Below are 24,917 nucleotides of genomic sequence, written 5' to 3' on the forward strand. Positions count from 1 at the left end.
CATTAGGTGGACACGGAGACTGCATCAGACTGGAGACACACGCCGGGACATAATAGAGAGGAGATATCGAGGCTTTGATGGTCCTTCCTCTCCCCCTGCATACACACAAACGCCAGGAAACTGATTCCGGTCGAGACATGTAGTCCCATGTATGAGCAGCCAGGATAATTTGTAGCCTTCAGCTCTCATTTTTTAGCATCATCATCTCACGATATCGACATAATGTGGCTTGCTCTACCGGAGGGAAAATAATCAAATATGTGGATTCCTACAGAAGAGGAGAAAATCGGAGTTGGTGAGTCAATTGCACCCTTTATTATGAATCTATTAACGTTTGGTTTCTAGCCTTTTAATTGACTTTAATCATACAGTGCTGTGATGGCAGTTTTTGCATGAGAAACACCCAATTTGTGTTCATCGACACCCCGCATAGGCTATCCAGCCCATTTTCCTGTTATTATGCTCATTACACCCAATGAAAAACACACACATACTTATAATGGCTGATATACACGGCCAGTGACTGCATAGAAAGGGAAATTGCGTGGGATGATACAGCCTACAACACACCACCTTAAAGATGCTATCGCAGTCTATACACAACCGCAGGCGGTGCATTAAATCAGGCTTCTACTCCCGGTTATGTGCTTTTTGTATTTTTAAAAAAATGCGTCAGTGTAGCATTTTACCCTTTTCTTCTTATGAGCATATATGGAGGGGGTTAGAGGGGGGAGAAACGATTCGTGTTGAAACCACGAGGGGGCATCGTGACTGCGTCCCTCCAACAGGTGTAGGCTGCTGGAGTGAAGCCGGAGTCTACCTGTAGACAGAAATATGTCCTAATGCTGCTGCTGCAATGACAGGAACTGCGCTGTACCACACTGTACATTTCATCCCTGCATGTGTGCACTTTGACCCTAGGGGGAGAGGTGAAAGTGCAAGACCAGTATTTCTCCATTTGGATTAGCCTTTAATAGAGGAAAAAACTATCAAAGCGAGCTGTATACAGTCTATCCTAGTCTTGATTACAATAGGCAAAAAATAACGCCATAAGCTACTATTCGGTCATCATAAAGTGACTGTTGAACCCCACGGCCAAAGTGTCTATCGCGTATGATTATTCTATAGAGAGTTTTCATTAGGGGAATGAGTCATTTCCAGATGCTCTACAGCTGTTACTTGCAGGGCTACCCGTGCTGCCTTGCACATGATACTCCCCCTTACATACACACGCCCACACATATACACTTTGTTTGGAAGCATCACATTTGTCATGATCGTTTCATAAAGACCGCAGGATGAGAGTCTCAAATGGCAATCCACCATAGTGTCGGCTCTTGTAGTGGCTGTACAGTAATACTCTAAGTCGTTTGTAGTTTCATCCACGCATTCATTTATCCATCATAGAATCACTGCAGGCGTTTTATATCCAAGCGCAAATATATTGGGGTATTAAGTGTGGGGAAGCAACAGTTCGGTGCAGCAGTGACCTGGCGCTGTCCACGGTGCTGAAATGCGGGGAAGCAAAGCGCTGTGTACCTACACAGTACATACTGTACATTGTGAAAGCAGCCCACGTTACTCTGGTACATTTCCCCCCTTCACTTCAAATAACGCGTTGACTAGGTTCAATATTTCTCCAACACCATTGTAGATGAATCCCACACGTTAACTGGCAGTACAGCCCCCTATAAAGCATTTATTCTCCCGCCTCATCTGTTTTATTAGTGGCGTTTTGCATATTCAACCCTCTTCTTTGCTTATTTTGTCATTGCCTGTTAATTGTCTCTCACCAATATTGCCATACACCTATAAAAACCTGAGCTGTAGTCTGTCAGCAGCAGCCAGGCTTTTCTCCTGTGTTTTTAATTGGCTCTGTCTAAACAGGAAACCGTTTGAGACTACCTCATGAAACGTTAATGCCTTTCTTAGAATCGTTGCCTATTCATTATTTTGTTTGTTTATGCAGGAGGTAATATTAGTTTGTAATTCACTTGTAGAGTGTCAGCAAAGGCCTGGATTGAATCCTGATTGAAACTGTGGTGCTGCCCAGCTCTTTCCACTCTGGAGCTGCAACTGATTTTTAATCACCAATTAATCTATAACTACTTTTTTTGCCCCATTTATTCATATTTTTGTAGAATGTCAAAAGTATCCCTAAGAAAATGCTCATTATCCACAAAAAACAAAATATAAGTTAATTGTGACGTAGTATACATTACAATAGATTTTCAAATCGATCATGTCTTCTTGAAATGTCTCTTATTTGCAAATGAGTCACTGACGGATTTCTCTCATAAGCAGCGAGTATTACATGACTGTCTTTATACTTTTATTGGAGAGATCTCTGACTGTAAATCAGTTCCTGCCCACATGACAGAGTGTAATGAATCTGTGGCCGCATGGACTTGTCTCAGACGCAAACTACTGTAGCAGTACATGAAATAATGAAGCAGGCTATGCCACCATTATCTGAAATGGACAGCTCTAGGATCAAAAGTGTTCTCGACAGAACAAAAGATGGAGCTAATGTTCAACTGAGAGTGGGATTAGAGAGATTAATGTAGCCCAAAGTAGCATTTCTCCGGTGGTTTTAGCCATGATTTTAGTGGAAAGTTGCTCAGCTCCATTTCAATGAGCACTTATTGGATTCATCATGGGCACTGCATTATAAAGTTCATTAGTACTGTAGTTTCCTGTACCAACACTATAAATACACCTATTGTTGTATTTGTGATAGTCGTGTACATGGTCCTTTAATAGTGCTTTTAGGTCATCATCTCGCAGCTACACAGACCCCTGCAGCTAGGAAGCGTGCCTAGATTTCTGTGACACTGATTTGGGATCATACACGGTAAAATGCTCCTCTGTGGCAGAAATCCCTAGGTTAGCAAGACTTCAGCGCAGTAATGTGTCTGAGTAAGTGAGTCTGCATATACAGTAAGTCGTGTCGAACAACATGACTCAGTGGGCGAAGCCCAAAGACCGTTGTGTAAATTTTAACTTTGCTGAATCTGGGAGAGGACTACTCAAGCAAGGCCTTCATGGTCTTCATACTCGCTTTGCATTACTGGAATGGTTTAAGGATTCACTTGGTAAGCAGTTCAGGTTCAGCCGTACCAGTAAGGATCGAGACCGGAACTAAAAGGACGGGGAAAACCCAAGGAAATAAGTTTCAGTGCTACATTGTAATTGAGCACAGTGTCTTTTTTAATAAAGAAAATGTTCCCAGTACAGTGGTGCCATTAGCCCTCAGTTGTTTTGAAAATAGCAGACAATTTATTATCCATAATAATGTTCACTGGCATGTTTTTGATGGCATCTCCCCTCTCTTTGCAGAATATTTCTCCCCTGTTGGCCATTATACAGTTAGGTACTCTATGTGTCTCTCACTGATTCTAATACAAGGTCATCAGGCCATTCATGCTGTGTACTAATCTTCACGAAATTACATGAAAAGGAAAAACATTTTTCAAGAAATGTCAGCAAATAATAATATTAACACTGGAAGGTGATACTTTTCTCACTTGATCTGCTGTAAAAGAACAATATATGTTTGTTTTGTTAATAACAAGTGATAGCTTAAGTATTGGATTTGGCTTGACCATAAAAATGACAGAGAATGACAGGAAAGTGAAGGGAAATAGGTCAAAGGTCAACATCAAACAGATGGTTATAGACACCTTAATCTGGCTTTCTACAGAGTACTGTGAACATATTTACTAATTGTATCAGTGATTTGGTGTGCATGACATATGGCAAAAGGCTTGAATAGTACAGTTTGCTTATGTGATTCAACAATGTTTCTTATTTTTGCTCTTCTCTTAGGTAAGAGAACATTTTATGATTGGTCAAGAGCGCTCTTACCAAGATAACAAAAAGTTTCATTATCAATACTTCAATTTCACTACCGCTGAAGTTCTTCTTCTTACAGCCTTTTTTTTGGAGTAATTGCAAACAGCACACCAGCCCTTTTATAGTGTTTAGGGGTGTTACCTATGCTAATAATTACCAATCGGCCACATGCTGCCATTTTATGATGAAGCCGGTTTCATCATTGAGGACGCCATGGTAAAAGCAGACTAGGATGGTTAAGAACGCTTTGGTGCATCTGGAGTTGACGTCTTATCTTTTTTTATCTAAACACAACATTTAAGAGAAATTTAAGAGAATGTTGCTGCATGAGACCAAATGTCTGTGGTGCTTCAACTTTTATGTAATTCTTATTTGAGAGCTTTGAATCACCACATTTTTCTTGCAATTATCACATAAAAACCCTTTTTACACCGTATCACTGCAGGATACAAGTAGAGGTGATGGGTTTTTTGTGTTCATTCATAGACTATATGTATATGTATATGTATATATGTATATATATATATATATATATATATATATATATATATATATATATATATATATATATATATATATACATATACATATAGTCTATGAATGAACACAAAAAACCCTTTTTACACCGTATCACTGCAGGACACAAGTAGAGGTGATGGGTTTTTTGTGTTCATTCATAGACTATATGTATATATGTATGTATGTATGTATGTATGTATATATATATATATATATATATATATATATATATATATATATATGACATGCGTGGGAGAATTGCTGGTGAGGAGCAGCAAGTTAGAAAATAAAGGTACAACAAATGAAGAGAGTTATTAATTCTCATGATTTTAAAACTTATTTTACAATTGTGCTCCAGGGTATCGCCGGTGTTCTGACTCTATTGCTTATTTTAAACTATGATGCTTGATACTCGCCGGGTGATTTTCCTCCCATGGTTCTCAGTATTAGGTGACCCGAGTGATACCATAGATAGTGTAAACTTCATGGCTTGAATGTCATAACTTCTCCATAATTAAATCCAGAATGATTGCTGCTTCTGTCCTACAGGAGCTGGTGGTGGTAGTAATTAGGTGCTGTTATGAAAAATCAACTCCAGCGTCTGTTCTCACTTCACGCCAACACAAAAAACTGGATTCTTAAGAGACTGTTTTCAGTTTGTTAAAAACGTTTGATAACGGTCGATATCTGAAGAATAATTCAGAGCAGGAAATGTTGTGTGCTTTGAGTTTATATTTGCCTGTTGACGAAACATAGTAAATATCTAGTCTACTATTACTATGAGTCTGTTATGTTTCAAAAATAAATCTAAAACATTTAAAGTAGCTACACTTTTTTACTTTATGATGAAACCTGTTTGTAGCTCTGCTATCTCTCAAATCTAATTCATCTCTTTTGAAAATCACTTTTTCTGTAGTTTTTATTCTTTGTGGATTTGCTAAGGCTGATCATTATTTAAGAAAATGTTTTGCATTTATTTGCTGCCATCAACATTTATTAAAATATACACCTTTCTTCCTAAATTTGCCCAAGTGGATGAGTGGAAAAAGTGATTAAATTAGTAAATTAATACAGGTGGTTGTGGAGTTATGGATGAGCAGACATATATATATATTTGTCATTCATGGAACAATGGAGGTGTAGTGATGTGAGAAGAAAGTGGAGCACAGCAGGAGCCTCCTCCTGTGCTTAAGCTCCATAATTCCTACCAGTGAGTTACTGGTTACACAATAGCAGCCTTAAGATGCCATGTGGACTATGGATGCATCTAAATCGAGGGACAGTCTGGAGTGATATACCGTTGCTCAGCAGAAATGTTTGCTTTTGCCAACATTTTCCACTGCCTGTCCCTTCAGTCCTTCCAACATCCTACGTTCAACATGTTGAAGTACAATGATGAATTTTCTTGGATATTGTTTTGTGGATATGCTAATTCTCTGAAGCTTTTAGTCCAAATGAAAGAGTGTTTACACAGCTTGTAGGTTTTGTGAGGGTGGACTATGAAAATACGAGCCTGCTTGATGCGCCCATCTCTCTTGAACATGACAAGCTCATTTTGTTCTGACATGGCCTCCGCTAAAGAGTTTTCAAATGGTGTGAGTGCAGGTTTTGCAATTCAAATGAAATAGAGGCCATTAAAGAATAGCACTCTTAAATGTGAGATACTTAGCCGTGGCTGAAAAAGGGCCTGAGGCAGTCTGAGAAAAGGTGACAAGGAGGCTCTTTAAGTCTATCCATCTCTCTGACTCTAATACATGCCCAATACGCTTGACTTGAACTCTAGCGCCATGCAGCATCCATAAGCTTTGCCATTTTAAAATGCCCAGATCCCTGCAGCAGTTACAGTGAAGAAAGCCCTCCAGTTTGTAGATGATCTGTTGCCATAGTTACCCGAGCGCAGGAACTGAGCACTCGTTACCCTCAAACAGGCAACTGAGCCGAGCCCAAGCCCCTCCTTCTCTTCCTCCCCCTCACTGGGTCCCTTGGCTAGATAATTAGCATAATGATTCACACCAAACTCTCCTTGAAGGGCCACCATTTGTAGGTTTTTGAAATCGTCGGTGGAGCCCTGTCATTGTTGAATAAGTATGTCTTTACTGAGGCTTGCATGTTACATAGACTCACAGATACAAACAGTCCCCAGAGGATATCCTATTGTGAAGGCCTTCACTGTGGCATCCATCCCTTTAGGAATAATCATGTTCTTAATCAGTGTTTGAGTCACAAGATGTTTCTGTGTATGGTCAAAGACTGCATGATGCCGCAAAAGCGGGTGGCATGGAAGATTTATGTTAATACCGACTTATGATAAAGCAGCGTTTACTACTTAGCAGATTGTGTGGGCTCTATTTTGGTAGACAGTTCAATTAACTTAACATTCCACAAAAATCAGGCCGCTTAAGAATTAATTGCCTATTAAAATGACTACCCACTTCAGGGTGGGAGCTTGTTTACAGTTTGCTAAGCAGTGGTTCCTGTGTGACTGTGTTTAGATGTTTGCATTTAACAGCTTATTAAAAGTCCCGCTTCAACCCCAAAGCACATAATGTGTGGAGACATAGACCGTATACAATAGGTGGAGACACAACAGTGTAGGGAAGGCACCTTGCTTAATCACAGGTCACAAAGATGAAACCAAGCGTAGTAACCATAATAATTTCTCTTACAGTCAACTACTATAAATATTTCTCATCTCTGCTTTCTCATGATTGTTTTCTCTTTTTCTGCACAGTGATCTGCAACTTCCGGTCATCAATATGTCAGGCCCTGATCCTGGAGATTGGGGAAACTGTACAGATCCTCGAGAAGAGTGAAGGTAAAAGTAATGAGACCACAATCATTGTGTTTGATTGTAAATAATAGAAGTGCTGTACTGCAGAAAGATATCATGTACCTAAAGTGTTGTGTGGTGGTCCTCTGTATTTTATATGGGAATTTGTTTTTTTTAGCTGCCCGAGGAGAGTCTTTATTATACAGTTAAACAGTCTTTTTTAGACTCAGTATTTAAATGTACTACTTTTAGGCTAAATAAATAAATAAACAGTTATTTTTTCTGCACCAGAACTAAGGCCAATTCCTAGAAGAGGGCTTTGAAACTGCGTTCAAACATTTATGTTGGAAAATAAAACACTTAATTTCACGGGCCCATACTTTGCTACTAAATTCCTCGTAAGATACCTGTTAAGAACTATGCTACTATTTATAGGGAAAATAAAGGCAATGTTCTAAAACACATTTCAGTTAAAGTCAAGTAACCGTGGTTCAGTTTATGAACCGTTGTTGATTTCCAGATGAATTTCCTTAGAATAATTGCACCAATTTGACTCAAGCCCTTTCTAAATGTTTAAACCACCAGTCGAGAGTAAACTTGAAACGATTAAACAAACGGTAAACTTTGAAAAATACCCTCTTCCTAGTATACTGAGCTCATTTCATGTAACCTTTGTCATAATGTAATAACATAACCCTGTACAGCTTGGTGTCCTGGAAGCAAATTACATTATTTATATTCCTCAAACTAGCTAAGCTAACGGCTAGCTAAGCTAACTGCTAGCTAAGCTAACTGCTAGCTAAGCTAACGTAACTGCTGCCACGCATCTGTTGTCATTTCATGGCCAATAACACGTTAAAATGGTCAAACTATGTTTATCAAATTGTTAAATATAATTATTTTAATGAATTAGGTTAGCTATTATGATAAAAGTAAAGTTATAACAGCAGAGAATGACATTCACATTGAAATGTCAAGTACAAGTTCATTTGAGGTAAAAAAACTAAAGTAAAATAAAACTGCTGGAGCATTTCACCTGAACCAGAACACCAAGTAGCCTACTTCAGCAAAATGGTGTAATGGCACTTTATATAATCCTGTGTGGTTCATTGTGAGGTAGGAAGGTGGGGTTTTCTGATGTGCACTTTGCTCTTCCTTTAGGTTGGTACAGAGGCTTTTCCACCAAGAAGCCTTCTATCAAGGTAATTATACCAGCATGCACCAATGACTGGTTTGACATTGTGTTGCTTCCTGCAGGCGGCATACAGAACTCAGCATTTAATTAATTGAGGCAAATAGAACCCATCAATAGAGGTATACGTGGGCTATACTATACTATACTATAAAGCAGCAGACTATTAACTAAATAAACCAGTATTTAATATAAGGTTAATTAATAGTTAATAAGTTAGTTGATAAACTGGTGTCCTGTGTAATACAAAGTGGTTTCCACATGAAGGTTTTATTGGATAGAGACCAATACATTTTTGTGAATGATAATGTGACGTGAGAGATGTGCATCCCTAAAATAACTGTCTAGACAACAAAGACATGAATGACTGATTAACTTACTGAATAGAGCTTTCATTTGACAAAAATAGAAATCTCCTGACCTGTATTTCCAAATGTGTTTTCATAAAGACACAGTTTTAACCAAGGTGTTCTGATTCATAACATAAAAGCACTAGCCCTAAATGTAGTGCCAAAAAAACATACAGCAAATATAATGACATGAAAAGATACAAAGTAATTAAACCTTGGTATAAGGCACATGCCAGCTCTTTAATTTATTTTATTTTGTACTATGGCACTTTACAGAATAAGTATTGAGTATTGCCACTTTTCTTCCGCTGTTTTCTCTCCTGTGCAGAATTCCCCCCAGAAAATAAATCCAAATCTTGTTTTACTTTCAGCCAGCAGATGGCGTAATTAGTGAACTGAAAACCAGTAGTTTTAACAAAAAAAAAAGCTATTTAAAATGTTTTGTTTTAATTCCACTTTATTTCTAATTCATCCAAGAAATAGCAAAAAGGCTAGGCACACAGAAAGTTAAGATGGAGGGCAGGATGGCGAGACTGAATCCAAAGCTCTCACTTCACAGTCTGTGCATGCAGCATCATTATGATAAATCCTGCTCAGTAAGAAGAGACCATAGGTGCAGAACTCCGAATAATACAACCCCATTACTGCTGACAGAGATCAATACTCTGCACTGCAGTAAGTGGTTATTATATACGACTGACATATGTGCTTGCCATAGGATTGATTGTTCAGTAAAGACTGTTTATGACAGACTCCGTCCTTGATAACCTGTAGCAGAGCTGGAGAGTCATTATACAAAGTTGGAGAGTTTTAATATCCATAACACAACCAGCAGTAACATCAAAAACACACTAACCAGATATATAATTAGAAACATGAGAGCAGCAGGTAATTCTTTTTGCTATTTTGTATCTCCACTCTCCTTTGAAATGAAATGTCAGAAGCTGAAGTGTTATGTGATGCTGCTGTAATGTTTTAAAGAAAGCACAAAAGCTTTTCAGTCCTGGTAAATGTAGGTGTTAGTGACTACATGCTGTCCGTCCCTACTCTCATCAGCTATTTACAGTTCTTACTAACACCCCTCCATTTTGTTATGTACTCTGCTGCCCACATTCAATCGCCCCCATACTCTCTCTGTGCTGAGAGGAATTAGTTGTGCTCACTGTGGCCAATTCTTCACATCTGGCAGATTAGAATAAGAAAGATGAACTGCAACGGTGGCAGTTGGCACCACTCAGTCTCTCATGCCCTTCCCCTGCTAAGCCAAGCCACAAAAGGGCTCCTGCACGTTGCTCTGCCTCTCGTCTCTGTAGTGTGTGCAGACGATCTATTTTTCTTTGCATAGCAGCAAATGTCAGCACACAGCAAAGCAGATTGTCCATATACAAATACAAATACAATTGGAAATGTGATCTTGCATTTCCTTCAATATGTGTCGCCAGCAGAAATGTTTAATCTCAACTCAACGCAGTTTAAGTTATTCTACCTAATAGCACAACACAACACAATACTGTACATTGTGGTTACATGTTGCAGGAGAATTAAGAACGTGATCCTGTCACACTCGGTAACATCTCTGCTCCTTCCTCTCTGTCCACAGGGTATTTTCCCAGTCAGCTATGTCCACTTGAAGAAATCCACAGTGACCAACAGAGGGTAAGTCGTATGATGAAGTGTCTTAGTGGAGCTTGCGCAGCATCATAACTAGAGATACACTTATTTTGATGTATTGTATGTCCCCCACACCCATACATCCACCAGCATACGATTTAAAAAAAACAAACAGGTTGCCTTAGTAGCAAATAATTGTCCATGCATGCCGAGAAATGCTGTATCCCCAGTGTCCACAGCCGCCGAGGCGCACATATCCATACATGTATTTGGTAATGTTGGAAAGATCTATATCTTCAACTCCGGTAATCAATACTCATTGGTCAGGGGAGCAATTATACATATATGTTTTTAGATTTACGATTCTTGTTACATAAAGAACATACTGGCATACATGGCGGTGTCAACACCACACAACATAGAAAGATACAAGTAAACAAAACATGTCCCTGAATATAAAATACATGCAAAGACAGACTAGTTACACTAGTTTGGGGTGGGCAATATGATTTAGCAATCCCTTTATTATGTTAGACTGTATTAGGCTACTCAAGGCAGTGTCGCATACCAGTAAGTTGGACCTCTTTATGGCAAAGTTGAATTTACCTTAATTTCTCAGGTATTTAATTCTGCTAAAAAGCCTTTGCCATCAATTATTGACTACAAATACTTATTTTGTACTACGTTGAATAGTACCTAATGTACTTCATCACGATAAACTTCAATATAAAAGTGCACATAATGTGATTTTATCCATGTGACCCACCCCTTCGACTAGTCAGTCACACTAAGATTAGAGTGTGGGGAAAACACCGTGCACATATTTCAGAAACATTACATTATCTGTGTGAACTGGTTTATCATTGAGTTGACACAAACAAAAACAAAAAAATTAAGTTGAATTTATTGCAGCACATATGATTTTATGTAGGAGGGGAGTGCAGCTCAAAATACTGAAGACAACATCAGCAGAGGTTTCTCTCTACAGATCCATCGCTACCATTGAGACATATTGGAGGATGATATAAGACATTATGAATTCTGTTTATTCCATACAGGTCAGGAGCTCTCTTTCACTCATTACACGGGGAGTGTGAAACAGATTCATCAACTCAACAATGTGATGATCCAATCTATAGGACAATTACCACCGGACAGCTGCTGACACGCATGCACACACTCTGTCACACACACATGCACACACGGTGGTGGTCATCTACAGTTCCTGTCACAATAGCTGGCCACGGCTGTAGAGGCCAGAACAAAGGCGAAGACAAAAACAGTCAGCAGAGCTCTTTATCATGGATGTTAAATCTGCACAATGGGAGCTGTGGCTCAGTGTGGACTGGGAGTTTGCCTTTTCTATCACCACCTTCCAGTTGAGCTCCCACATAGCAGGAGGATTCTCGTTTACACTCAAACAATTAAAAGTGCAGATTTGGAATTCGGCATGACTATACTTCCTCTCTCCAGGAGTTTCTCTACTTTGGGAAATGTGCTTTGCTTTCTCTTGGAGTTAATGAGGTGACACAACTAATGCAAATCTGTAGTTCTCCCAAAGCATCCGTGCCACAGACAATCACCCTGACTCATTGTGTAATGGGTGGAGATGCTTCCCTTGTTGCACAATCAATGATACAGTCTTAAAGATAATTATTTTGCAGCATAGGCCAGAGCTTACTGAGCAAAGTTACACAAGATATCTAACCTTTGGTTTAATGTTTCCCTGTGAGTGTGGACACACAGGAAGGATGTGTGTTGTGTTTTTTTACTTGAGTGCTCCACATCCGTTCCTAACTGCAGCCAGAGAAAATCTCATTATTCTTCATATTAATCTCTTTGTCATTTCATATGTTACTTGTTTAAAGAGCTGGCTTGAAGCAGTGACATTTATGCATGTGGCGTATTTCTCAGTTTTGGGCAAATTACTTTAATAATTTAATAATTTACAAATGACTTATTACTAATTTAAAATGTAATTACATTATTAGGTCAATTACTCAACAGCAAAAAGTAATCCGTTACAGTTACTCAGCTCAATGTTAGCCCCTCTGGCAGCTAACCACGTTCCCGCACCAAGCTAGCTAACTACCGGTGTTACACTGTATTCTGTGACCACCTTAAAGTGTGTGCTTTTGAGGAATTTGCATGTTCTCCCTGTGTTAGCGTGGGCTTTCTCTGAGGTCTCTGGCTTCCTCCCACAGTCCATAGACATACAAGTTAGATTGTTGACTCTAAATTGCCTGTAGGTGTGAATAGTTGTCTGTGTGTCAGCCCTGTGCTGTGATTGTCTGGTGATCTTTCCAGGGTGTACCCCGCCTCTTGCCCAATGTCAGCTGGAATCGGCTCCAGACCCCCGCATCCCTGATAATGAATGGATGGATGGATATTTGGATGGATATGGTCACAAATTCTGATGATCTGTAACAAAAATTATGACCGTCATTCTAATATGCATCTGTTTACTTGCACCTGGAAAAATCAGGCTGCTTACAGTAATTATCACATACTTGGCATTTCTCTCACCTTCTTAAAAGACTGACTAACACCCTAAAAGAATCTATCATCTATATGAATTATAAATTCCTTACACTATTCATTACTGAAAAGGTAATGTGCCAACATTGTGTTAGTGTCCAACACTTGTGTGTATCAGTGTGTGCACTCACATGTACATGTTTTGTTTTGTTTGCTGCAGGCTGTGCGAGACTGTGGTGCCCCTCGAGGACCCTATTATCACAGAGACCACCTCCACACTGCAGGAATGGGGAGTCTTGTGGAAGCAGCTCTATGTGGTCAGTAGCACTATATTACAATACATCTCACTCATCTTAAAACAAAACACTAAGCAATAAATATGAGACTGAATCTAACACATTTGTAAGGGAGTTGGGAGAAAAAAAGTGTGAAAATAAAAGAAATTGCATCCATTGTTGTTTCATTTGCATCCTCCTAAGGGAGTTTAGTGGAATAATATTTTCCAGTATGTTTTTCCTTCCCTGCACCTAATTCAACACCTTGTATAACCAGCAAGTATAGCGAATAGCCCAAAGATACAGTGACAGCTCCTTTAGATATTTCCCCATAGCATGTCGTTCTGACTGCCACCCTACATTTTCATATACTATCTATATAGGAACAGATATGGTGGTTGGACACAGATAATGGCCTACAGACCTGTCGTATGCAATTTCATGCTGTGTCATTCAGCCATTGATTGATTTAAGCCTCCCTCTCGTAGTTTCTGCATCATCTTAAGATCCCGCTCTGCTCGCCACCTTCAGTCAGCCTTTACTTGCCGGGCAAAAGTGATTACTGGAAACCTAAAGCATCCTTAATCCTGCTATGTGTCGAGGGGGCAGGCAGAAGTGGTTGGTAGGGTTTTGAGTTTGGAGCTGAGTGGATACATTGCGGAGCTGGCAGCGAGTTTTTACATAACCTCTCACTGAGGACTGCTCATGCTCTGAGCAACTAAGGAGCCCGAGGCATTGGTTTGGTGATGTAACTTTCTCTGAAGCTCGACTAATGTGAAGCGCTGATTTAACAGAACCCGTTTTGGTGCTCACCCCCTGTGTGATATGGACCATGTTGCCACAGTTGCATCCATAATAATAGGATGTAGCATTGGCTAAATGTTGATACATTTCACCTTATTGTTGCCAATTACAATTCATGGCATTACTTCAGGGAGCAATGGCCTAAGCATAACTGTGTATCTGTTATAATGTACGTAATTAGCCCCGCAGAATAGACATCCGAAAGGGCTCATCAACCCTGACAGAAATCTTTGTTTTTCAGCGGCCTTTGAGAACATACAGGGTTTATCCTCATTAAATTTACATCGGCATTGTGGTGCCGCTTAATCCTTGCATTTATATAAACAAACCTGGGTGGTAATGTGGACTTGTCATGCCATTAGGGAGAACAGAAAAAGCCTGCATTAAAAAGCATTGTCCTTGTGCTACGAGAGATGGTGATGAAATTCATTACCGTGAGGAGGTCAAAGCAGACTTGCAAGGGAATCTATTTATTTCATTTTTTTTCATTAACAAAACCAGAGGGCTTTACATCTCATTGGCAACACATATTTGTTCTGCTACCTGCACAGGCTGGCATAAGTGGTTAGAACGCAATTGTTGTGTTGATCATACTGCCAACTAAATGTAAAATAAATCATCAGAGTCTGATATCAAAGAACCATCTGCATGTAGACTCTTGGTTTGTTTTATTAGTGTCCAGCATTGTAGTTATAGAGTTAAATGAATAATCTTTACATAAATGCTGCAGTAGAAGGAGATCACATATCCTAACTAAGCCTTTTTTGGCTGCTTCAATAGAAACACAAGGTGGATCTATTCCATAAGCTGCGTCATGTGATGAATGAGCTCATCGACCTGCGCCGGCAGCTGATCCAGGGTCACCTCGCCCAGGACCAGACTCGTGAGATCAAGCGGCACATCACTGTACGGCTTGACTGGGGCAATGAGTGAGTTACTCTTGTACTGAGTGCGTTATATCGAGAATGGTTATCCAAGGAATACAATATATATTTGGCACTGGAGAGATCTACACCACTGGATGAGTGGGTGCGAAATAACATCCTCTATGATGTCATTTTATGGTCATTTAGCAGATGAGTGAATCTCAAGCGGCTTAAAGTCAATGCACATCCCCCTGGAGGAACTGTAAAGCCATATTCTTACTGTTTCCAGTTTAAAACTCCATCCAACTGAGCTGTGACAGGCATCCATAACAGAGATAAAGATGTGGCTCCAACTTGGCTAAGGAGGAGCCTTATATGGACGGGCCGTCTGTCAGTTTATTCTAAAATAACAGAAAATTACTTGAACTATATGTGTTAATATAATAAAAAACCTTCAGAAGTGGAGCTTAAAATTCACTGTATTTTGTTCACCGTGCGAGTTGAGGTCAGTGCTCTGTATTGCACACTGACCTGAGAGCTGCAGTGATCTAATTTCATGGTTAAAAGATCACAGCAGCCCTGATAGTTCGCCACGATTTGAGGCCGCACAGTTTGTTTAAGTAAAGGGTTACAGCGTGATGTACGACAGCATGAACCAGAGTTGTAAGGAAACATTTACTCCAGTACTGTCCTTCTTTTATCCCATTGAATGTTTGGTTTCAATTCTAACTTATGTTGAGTGGTTATGCACTGTTCAAACCCATAAATCACAATTCCACTACAAGATCCAAATGTTTCCAATGTTGCCAAAAATGTCTTCTGCATTTCTAATCTAAATTGTCCGTTGGATGTGATGGTTAAGTTAAAAATGTTGTTTTCTATTTGAATCTTTCATTTAGTATCAGTGATAATTCAAACTGTAGCTGGAAGTCCTGGAGCAAACCGATACAGAATTAAGTGGTTATAAGTATAAAGATTTAAATTGTAATTAGATTTTACTCCACTACTTTTACTCGTATATACATAATAATAATTTCTAGATACATTTCTGGAGTTTAAACTAGTCAACACTCTCTAATGATAATGATGTGCTCATTATGCAGAATGTGATATGTAATGATGTAGTGATTGAAATGATGCATTAATAGCAGTGTTTTAATGTTGCAGCTGGTCGAGGTGGAGCTACATTTAACAACATTATATATGTTTGGTAGTTAATAAATTCATAATGTTTAATTAAAATAAATTCTGTGATTTGTATGTAAAATGAAATGTAGCGGTATAACATATAAAGTATTATGTTATAGAAATACTATTATGAGAAGTACAGTACTTAAGTAAAAATAAAAAGGCAGGTTTATAAAGGGATGTTTTAAGATTTGATTAAGATAGATCACAAAGTTGAATGAGATTCTTATTATCTTTAAAAACGGACTCCAAATGAAAATGAACACCAAGATTTATGGAAAGAGCTCAACATTTAATACGCTTTAACTAAAAGTTGTAATGATTTTGTTTAACTCAGAACCTAATCTTGTTTAAAAAGCTCTGATTCCTTTCTTCACTGCTGTTTTTTGTTTTTCTTCTTCATCATACACCCTTAATCCCTCTTTCTCCAGGCACCTTGGCTTAGACCTTGTTCCCAGAAAGGAGTTTGAAATGGTGGATCAAGATCAGATCAGCGTATCGGAGCTACACAAACTGGTATGTTGGATGGGAATGTTCTTAAACCAGTGCATGCTGTACAAATTCATCCCATGAATTATTGAATACGATAAATTAATAAAGTAAATGTGCATTCTATGAAGGATAATATCTATTGCAATGACTAAAATGTCTTTTTCTGTTCCTTTTTTTTTCCATTGCACAGCCTGGTTTTGCATATAAGATGTGTAGGGATGTGTGAATGTACCAATTATCAAATCATCCATAAGAAGGTGACTCACAAGAGAGAGGCCAATTCAGCTGTTAGAGCTGCCTCATGTGACTTGTTCTTTATGCTTATCTTTCCGCCATATTGAGTGTGTCCCTTTTCTTGCATGCACGTGACTCTCACAGCGTGATTGCCAGCTAGCAATGCAGACATAATGCAAAGTGACAGTCCCAGGTGAGGCTATGGGTAACTACATATAAAATAAATGTTTTATTGTTATTTAAAAAAATAAATTACATATTTTATTCTTGTTTTCTTCAATCCACCAACTAGAATAGAGACATATTTCGATAAATAAATAATGCCTCAAATGTATTTTGGTTTCACTGACATGGGACTTTACACACACACACACACACACACACACACACACACACACACACACACACACACGCTAACTGAAGCAGAACCAATTTTAGAAATATGCGATTACATCACAGATGTTATGAAATCGAATGTAATACTGCTGGAGACTGTTATCTAGGAGGGAGATCCTTTCTGGTCAGAAGTTGAAGCTCCATATGCTGATGATCAAAACACTTTCCAACTGCCCCGCAGCCTCCCATTATCCCATTGCCATGTTTCTCAGCTTTGCACACAGAATGTTTGTGCACTAAATGCTTTGTCCAGTAACAACAGCAGAGCTCTTCCTTGCCAAAAAGTATCCTGACTCTGTCGATGAAAGTGAGCTTGTTTTTGGCAGGGCACAAGGCCTTGGCACTTCTTCAGGTAGGGGAGTAGATGAGTTCTTTTAGGCTGCTGAGCAGAGAGGTGTGTGTGGGCGATACTGGCTTTGTCCTCTCCTCTCCCACACACTCACGTTTTGCCTCATGTGGGCTTGTTTTAGCGCTGCAGGAGCGATAGTATCGCCCCTCTGCAACGTACGTTGGTGAAATTTTGTCAGATTTGAAGCATGGACAGGGGCAGCGCTCAGGTTGTGTGTGTCTGAAGCGGTTGTAAGGTAAATAAGTTCAATGCTGTGTGGGATGAGTAAAGAATGGACCGACTGATCCGACATCTTTCCTTTTTGAACTTTGCTCTTTTCTATTTTAGCATGTATCCAGCAGACACTGTGGTCAGCAAAGCACAACGCAGGTAACTTTCAAAGCTGTTTGTTCACAAAATCATCAGAACCCACTCTCATGCTCTCTTCATCTCTCATTTTATATTTCTCTCTTTATACTCTGTCTTAAAGTCAGGGCACTCTGATACATCTAGACCTGGTGATCAAGTAGTTTCACTGAGGATAAGAGTTTGTAGGGTTAAAAGCCCTTGATATATTTAAAATAAATTACAAGGTGTCAATGCCGTGCTCCATAAGAACCTCACACCACTGCTGCCAGAGTGTGAGGGTTGATTCCCACTGGGGCCACATATGCTCCAATGTGTATGCACAAATGGTGCTGAAGGGCACTTGAGAATTTGCGTGGAAACCCCAGTTAAAGTCTTATTTAATATGTAATATATAATATGCTTTTGAACTGAAGTCCCTGAGTTTGGCTATATTTGTAAGATTTGCTTTTATGTGGCTATTTACTAAAATCAGAGTCAACTAGACCTCCAATGAGGGCACCACAGGTCATAGACGTGCAATTTAAGTTTTATTTAGCTTAACTGTTAAAATTATATTATGTGTACAGATGAAGACATACATTTTGGTTTGGTCATTTCATAATCCATGCATTATTACATTTTTTACGAAATAAAGTGCGATATGTCGTAATTTATGACAAAATACGGGGAAATGTTCCACATATTGCGTTCAAGCTGTTTATTACAAAATGCAGGGTGTGGGTTTAATTATACAGTATAATGAATTGAAAATGTATTACATTTTGTCAAGTTATTACATAATACATAAAAGCTAGCCTGGCTTTGTTTGAAGGTGACAACATATGCCTAAAAGTACCTCTAAATATCATTAATCTGCCTCCTGTAAAACCACAATGTGTCATTTGGGCACTTTGGCTTTTGTATAAATCCAACCTTTAGACAAAGCCAGGCTACCTGCTTCCTCCTGCTTCCAGTCTGTATGCTATGCCAAGCTAAGCGTCTGCTGGTGGTAGCTTCATATTTAACTGGCAGATATCAGTTTCCTCATATATATAAATATATATGATGATATATATATATATATATATATATATATATATATATATATATATATATATATATATATATATATATATATAATTGATAATAGATACAGATGTCATACATCCTATAAATAGAGAAGTTACATCATGGGAATGCAGCCCCACCACAGCTGCAGTTTCCATCATTCATTCATCATTTCTTGTAACCTGCATGTCTACTGTAAATAGCATGTACATGTGACAGGATGAAATACACTGAAGAGCATACATCAATGAATTATTCACCCCTTACAGTACCCCCATTGATCTGTTGACTAGGCTTATCTATACACTGAGTGGCATGTACTTGGCCTCAATTGCAGTAAGGACCAGCCTTGTTAGCGGTCACTTTCTTCTTGTTCCCAGGGTGACAGCACGAGACAGCGCCATGGTGACGGTTGCCGTGTCCCCGTGTCGCACCATCTCTTCATCAATCTGAAGAGCTTTACTTACAACAGCATCAGCGAGGATGCAGACGTCTTCTTCTTTCTGTACGACACTCGCGAGGCCAAACAGATCAGGTACGCGGGGGAATCTCAGTGGACACATAAAGTGTCCCGAATTATCCCACAATGCAAACTGTATGCAAGCAAGGGCAAGCACACACATATGTCTACACACTATGTCTGACCAGCAGATTGAATGAGGCATTCTGCGGTTGACAAACACTCTGAAACTGTGAACTGGCTTATTTTGCAGTGAGAAGTTCATGGTGAAACTGAATAAAAATGGAGGACCAAAGAACCCCGAGAAGGTTGATCGTCTGTGTGCTCTCTTCACGGTAACAGAGTTTCCCTTCTAGACATAAATATAAATATTTTATAATGCAACTGAACATTTTTCATCCAATTTCTCTTTAGGACCTGAGCAGTAAAGACTTGAAGAGAGACCTGTACATTGTTGCACATGTCGTAAGAACTGGTAAATAAAGTACAGTTTGTTTATTAAAAAAAGTATTTGGTTTACCAGTGCTTCTTCTTAGTGCGTCTCCTTTTTGTTTCCAGGTCGTATGCTGCTGAACGACTCAAAGAAAGGCCCACCTCAAGTGCAGTACAGACGACCTTATGGCTGCGCTGTTCTTGCCATGAGTGATGTCTTCCACACCATCACAGACCTCAAAGAGGAGAAGGACTTTGTGCTCAAAGTTTACACGTGAGTATACATGTGAAGCTCTTCTTTATAAATTCAGAAGGACAAAAAACTAATTCCTCTGGCATTTTAAAGTGTGAAACTGAATATTATCCGTATACAGCTGTCAGTGTAATTGCTTAGTAGTAGTTGCTCGGCTTCTGTACTTTTGGAAATAGATTTAGAGTCTACGCAGTGAGGCGGGAATGTGTGAATGTTCTGCAAATGTCGTGCATGACAACTTAGTGCTTCAGTGTTGATGCCTGGTGTGTTTTGACCAGAATGATAATGAAGTGTCCTCTGAAAAATCAATAGCTGCTCACCCCGGGCCTGAGATAGGGCACTTGGCGTGTTGTGAATCTGGCTACTTCTGTTAGGCTTTGCCACAGAGAGCCACTCCTGTACGCCAGCCAACCCAGTGAAGGAGGGAGACACAGAGAAGGAGAGGGGAAGAGACCGAGAGAGATGACACTTAGATAATTGAGAAAAGTTAGAGGACAAAGAAAGAACAACACCAAGCTCAGCACATTCTCTTGTCAGTTAACAGCTAGATTGTCTCCTTGTGTCTGCACTGTCCTCCTCAGCGTCCGCTCCGGGTCAGAGGTCATTCATGCACTTTGCCTTCCTGTTGTGTGCGACATATTTTGTGTGTAGTGTTTTCAGGATAACTTTACAGCTCAGTGTGAAATAAAGATTTCTAGAATAGAAAGCTGTCGTTTTTATTGGATTCCTCTGCTGAGGCGAAGAGCTCTTCCCTTTAAAAAGCAAGCAGTGATTCAGTGCTGAGCTGCCTCCAAACTGTCAGCTCCTATAACGCTCCAGTCCGTGCATTTCTCCATGCCATCCCAGGGGCCTACGGGCCCACAGTAATGAAAAAGGCTGGTAGAGAGCTGGCTGTCAGGTTTGCTTAGTGAGCTGTGCATTTGGACTAATGTGCTGCTTGATAGCACATCCCCCTGCTGCTACCTTTTCTCCAGGAGGAAATCGGCTCTGGGACACATGCTGTTCATGTAGTCCCCATGCTCATAGTCCCGATCCCTCCATCTGGACCCACTAATGGGTGAGCTGTTAACAGCCCCACCCAACTGTCTTTCTCTCCAGATGTAACAATGAGAACGAGTGGCACCAGATACAGGAGAACATCATCCGCAAGTCCAACACCAAGTACTCAGCTCCCAGCACCAACTATGGTAAATATGTTGTCTCGACAGACTTGTTACCTGTTTGGTCTCCACAGGTTAGATGTTTCACCTTTCTTTTCTTTTGGTTTTAATTTAAAGAGAAGAAAAGGCAATGTTTGTTGTTGTTTTTTTTGTGCAAAGGTTTTTATCCAAAGCAGCTCACAGTGAGTAAGCAGGTGGTGGAGCAGGTTTTGGTTCAAGGGCAAGTCATGGGACTGCTGATAGATAATATATTGGCTCAAGAGTAGCATATGCAATAATGTTTTGGTATCTAGACATACAGACAGTTGTGGTTGTATTTTGCCCACATGTGATATTTCTGCCTGCTCATTTAATTAGCATTAAAAAGTTATCTTTAAAACATGTGTCTTTCTCGACACAGTGCACACGCTGTCTACAGTGTTTATAGGGACTATTTGCTTTGTAGAAACAGCGTCTGTTGATTATTCTGAGAAAACCGACACCTTGCTATTGACAACTACATAAAATCAAGACCAATCAAGACTAAGACCAAGTGAAAAAAAGTGTTTTATAATTTAGTTTAATAGTTTAGGGTTCATATGATAATATAGGCTATAAGTATTTCTCTGGTTGTATCTGTTTTTTTCAGTTTTTTTCAATAAATAGTTCGACATTTGGCACTTTTGCTTTCTTGCAAAGAGTTAAGTGAAAAGATTGGTACCACTCTCATGTCTGTGCTGTCAATAAGAAGCTACAGTAGCCGGTTAGCTTAGCACAAAGATTAGAAACAGTGAGAGTCAGCCTGGCGTTGTTTATTTCTTGGCCGTGAGCAGTGACTTCCGCTCCTGGCCAAGAAATAGAAATTGTCCTTAGCTAAGCTAACTGTCTTCTGGCTGTATCTTCATATTTAAAGGACAAATAAGAGCGTGGCATCAATATTCTAATCTAACTCTCGACAAGAAAGCACATCGGGATGCCAAGTATTTTCTCAATAAATTGCTAGAAAATAGTTCCCAGAGCACAAAGTGTCATCTTCAACCAGCTGTTCTAACAATGTTCAGTTTTATACCAGAGTCAAATCATGATGAACAAATAGTTTTATCTTGTTATTTTTCCGTTCATCAACTAACCAATTAATCAACTAATAGTTTCTGCTCTAAAAGCGAATAAGCATATATCCAAAAATGTCTAACTTTAATTAATTTGACAAAAACAGACATTCCCCTCTGATGGATTTATCTATAAATGTTTTTACGATTACGGATAGTATAGAAACTATGAAAAGATATTGCAGGTCATATTGCAGGTAAGCATGAACTCTCCTAATTTACTATTACTTGTCTTTTTTATGAGCATCTCACGGTTTGATATATCACAAACATCTGTCACTAGATTTGTGTGGTAGCCATATTTTTCCTTGCTTCTTTGCGTAATTCCACGACACCATTCCTCCTCCCTCCCTCTGTTGTCCCTGGCTCTGATTACGTCTCTCCATCCACTCTGGTGTCTGTCTTCTCCTCCCCCATATTCTGACTAATGTCCTTTAAATACCCCTCTGTCCCTCCCTTCTTCTTCTTCCCTTCGTTTACTTTCCCTTCAATTCCACTTTCCTCTTACAACCCCTCACCTCTTCATTGCCTTTCCCCCCATTTAAACGCACACAAACCTGCCCACTCACCCCCCTTTCCTGCCCCCAGGCCTCATCATTTCCCTACAGCTGCTGCGGGGTGAGCTGGAGCAGATCAGACGGGAGAACCAGGCTGTGTTCAACAGAGCCCTGGCACTCACACGCAAACTGGGTTTCCCAGATGTCATCCTGCCAGGTAAGGAGGCAAAGAGCAGTGGGCGGTAATGGGGACAGAGAGGTTCAAGGAGGAGGTGGAGACCAGAGGCCAGATGGCTTGGAGGAATGAAAAGAGGGGACGGTCAGAGATCAGGGTACAGAGGATGCAGATGAAGGAGGACAGGGATAGGGCAAGAAGGATGGGGGTGAAGGATTGAATAGAAGAAAACAGCAGGAAATGGTGTTAGAAAGATGAAGGAGAGAGCAGAGTGGGCTGTGGTGCCGAGGAAATAGTGCATTTACTCAACTAGTTTACTTCAGCACATCCTTGTACTTGAATATGTCCATTTGATGCTACATTATACTTTAAAAGAAAAGGTAGTACTTTTTACTGCACTGCATTTATCTGACTGCTACAGTTACTTCTTTTTACAGTGAAAACATTGACTAAGCACGCAAAATACAGTATTTGTACGAAATGTATACAATGGCCACTTGTTACATTTCAGATGTCTATGAGTTGATAAAGTTTCACAATTCCCCCTCTGATCTTCTCAGATGGTTTCATTTAAATAACTGTGAGGCTCAAAGAGGTTAAACTATCCAATATTTAACAAAAACTAGAAGGGCACTCGGAGAGCGCAGACCTCTGCCAAGACCCGTTCCATAAGTGAAAAGTAATGCGTGTATGATTTGGATCCACTCCAAAATGTAATGGGTTCTTCTTTAGCCCATGCTCGACCTTCCAGCAAGTTTCATGAAAACCAGGCCAGTAGTTTTCATGTAATCCTGCTGACAAACAAACCAAACCGATACTGAACGGAATACATTACCTCCTTGGCGGAGGTAATTAAAGAAAAGTCCCAAAAAATGCAATCAAACTTGTGAAGCAGAACTTTGTTTTATCTCATTAATCATCTAATGACCCCGCAGAATTATTTGATGACCTTTTGAGGGTACCCGACCCCTAGATTGGGAACACTAAACTGCTACAATAGCAAACATGTCACTTACACTGAAGCATCACAGGTACACTTTTGAATGCAGGCCTTTTACTTGTAATGGAGTATTCTTAAATTGTTGTATTGTTACAAGTACTTCTTCAGCTACTGGTATTTAGATAGGCTCTCAGATTTGTCACTCCCTACAGTATTTGCGTGAGATCTGCATTTAGGTCAGGAGCAGAGGTCTTCAAAGATAACTCAAAGAGAGAGAAAGGGAGAGGTGTGTGTTTATTTCGGTATATTTCATCAGATAATATTGCTCTGCTTTGTGTCTACTGAGAATGTCCTCCTCTCCTCTAATCTCAGCTCTCCTCCTCTCAGCTCTCCTCCTCCTCTCCTCTCCTCTCCTCTTCTCTCAGCTCTCCTCTCAGCTCTCCTCCTCTCCTCTCCCTCCTCTCAGCTCTTCTCCTCTCAGTTCTCCTCTCCTCTCCTCTCCTCTCCTCTCCGCTCCGCTCCGCTCCGCTCCTCTCCTCTCATCTCGCTCGCTCCTCTCAGTTCTTCTCCTCTCAGTTCTCCTCTCCTCTCCTCAGTCCTCTCCTCTCCTCTCTCTCTCTCCTCTCCTCTCCATCTCAGCTTCTTCTCCTCTCAGTTCCGCTCCGCTCCGCTCCTCTCCTCTCCGCTCCTCTCCGCTCCTCTCCTCTCCTCTCCGCTCCTCTCAGCTCTTCTCCTCTCCTCTCCTCTCCTCTCCTCTCCTCTCCTCTCCTCTCCCCTCAGCTCTCCTCTCTTCTCCTCTCCTCTCTTCTCTTCTCCTCTCCTCTCCTCTCCTCTCCTCTCCTCTCCTCTCCTCTCCTCTCCCTCTCCTCCCTCAGCTCTCCTCTCCTTCCTCCTCTCCTCCTCCTCTCAGCTCTCCTCCTCTCCTCTCCTCTCAGCTCTCCTCCTCTCCTCTCCTCTCCTCTCCATCCTCTCCCTCTCCCTCTCCTCTCCTCTCCTCTCCCTCCTCTCAGCTCTCCTCCTCCTTCTCCTCTCTCTCTCCTCTCCTCCTCCTCCTCTCTCTCCTCTCCTCTCCTCTCAGCTCTCCTCCTCTCCTCCTCCTCTCCTCTCAGCTCTCCTCCTCTCCTCCTCCTCTCCTCTC

General features: G+C 40.3%; 1 protein-coding gene across 1 annotated transcript in view; it reads left to right on the top strand.

The window, feature by feature from the left end:
• Nucleotides 1–258: 258 nt before the first annotated feature.
• LOC115011008 (dedicator of cytokinesis protein 3-like) overlaps nucleotides 259–24,917 on the top strand; it is a 48,359-nt gene continuing 23,700 nt past the window's right edge. Inside the window, 14 exon segments of the mRNA XM_029435935.1 lie at nucleotides 259–295; nucleotides 7,106–7,189; nucleotides 8,306–8,346; nucleotides 10,287–10,342; nucleotides 12,996–13,092; nucleotides 14,635–14,783; nucleotides 16,340–16,424; nucleotides 17,707–17,748; nucleotides 19,155–19,309; nucleotides 19,488–19,569; nucleotides 19,649–19,709; nucleotides 19,793–19,940; nucleotides 21,018–21,106; nucleotides 22,756–22,881. Of these exon segments, the coding sequence (XP_029291795.1) occupies nucleotides 259–295; nucleotides 7,106–7,189; nucleotides 8,306–8,346; nucleotides 10,287–10,342; nucleotides 12,996–13,092; nucleotides 14,635–14,783; nucleotides 16,340–16,424; nucleotides 17,707–17,748; nucleotides 19,155–19,309; nucleotides 19,488–19,569; nucleotides 19,649–19,709; nucleotides 19,793–19,940; nucleotides 21,018–21,106; nucleotides 22,756–22,881 (1,252 nt within the window).

This window comes from Cottoperca gobio, chromosome 7 (genome assembly GCF_900634415.1).
Source record: "Cottoperca gobio chromosome 7, fCotGob3.1, whole genome shotgun sequence".
In the NCBI taxonomy this organism is placed as follows: domain Eukaryota; kingdom Metazoa; phylum Chordata; class Actinopteri; order Perciformes; family Bovichtidae; genus Cottoperca; species Cottoperca gobio.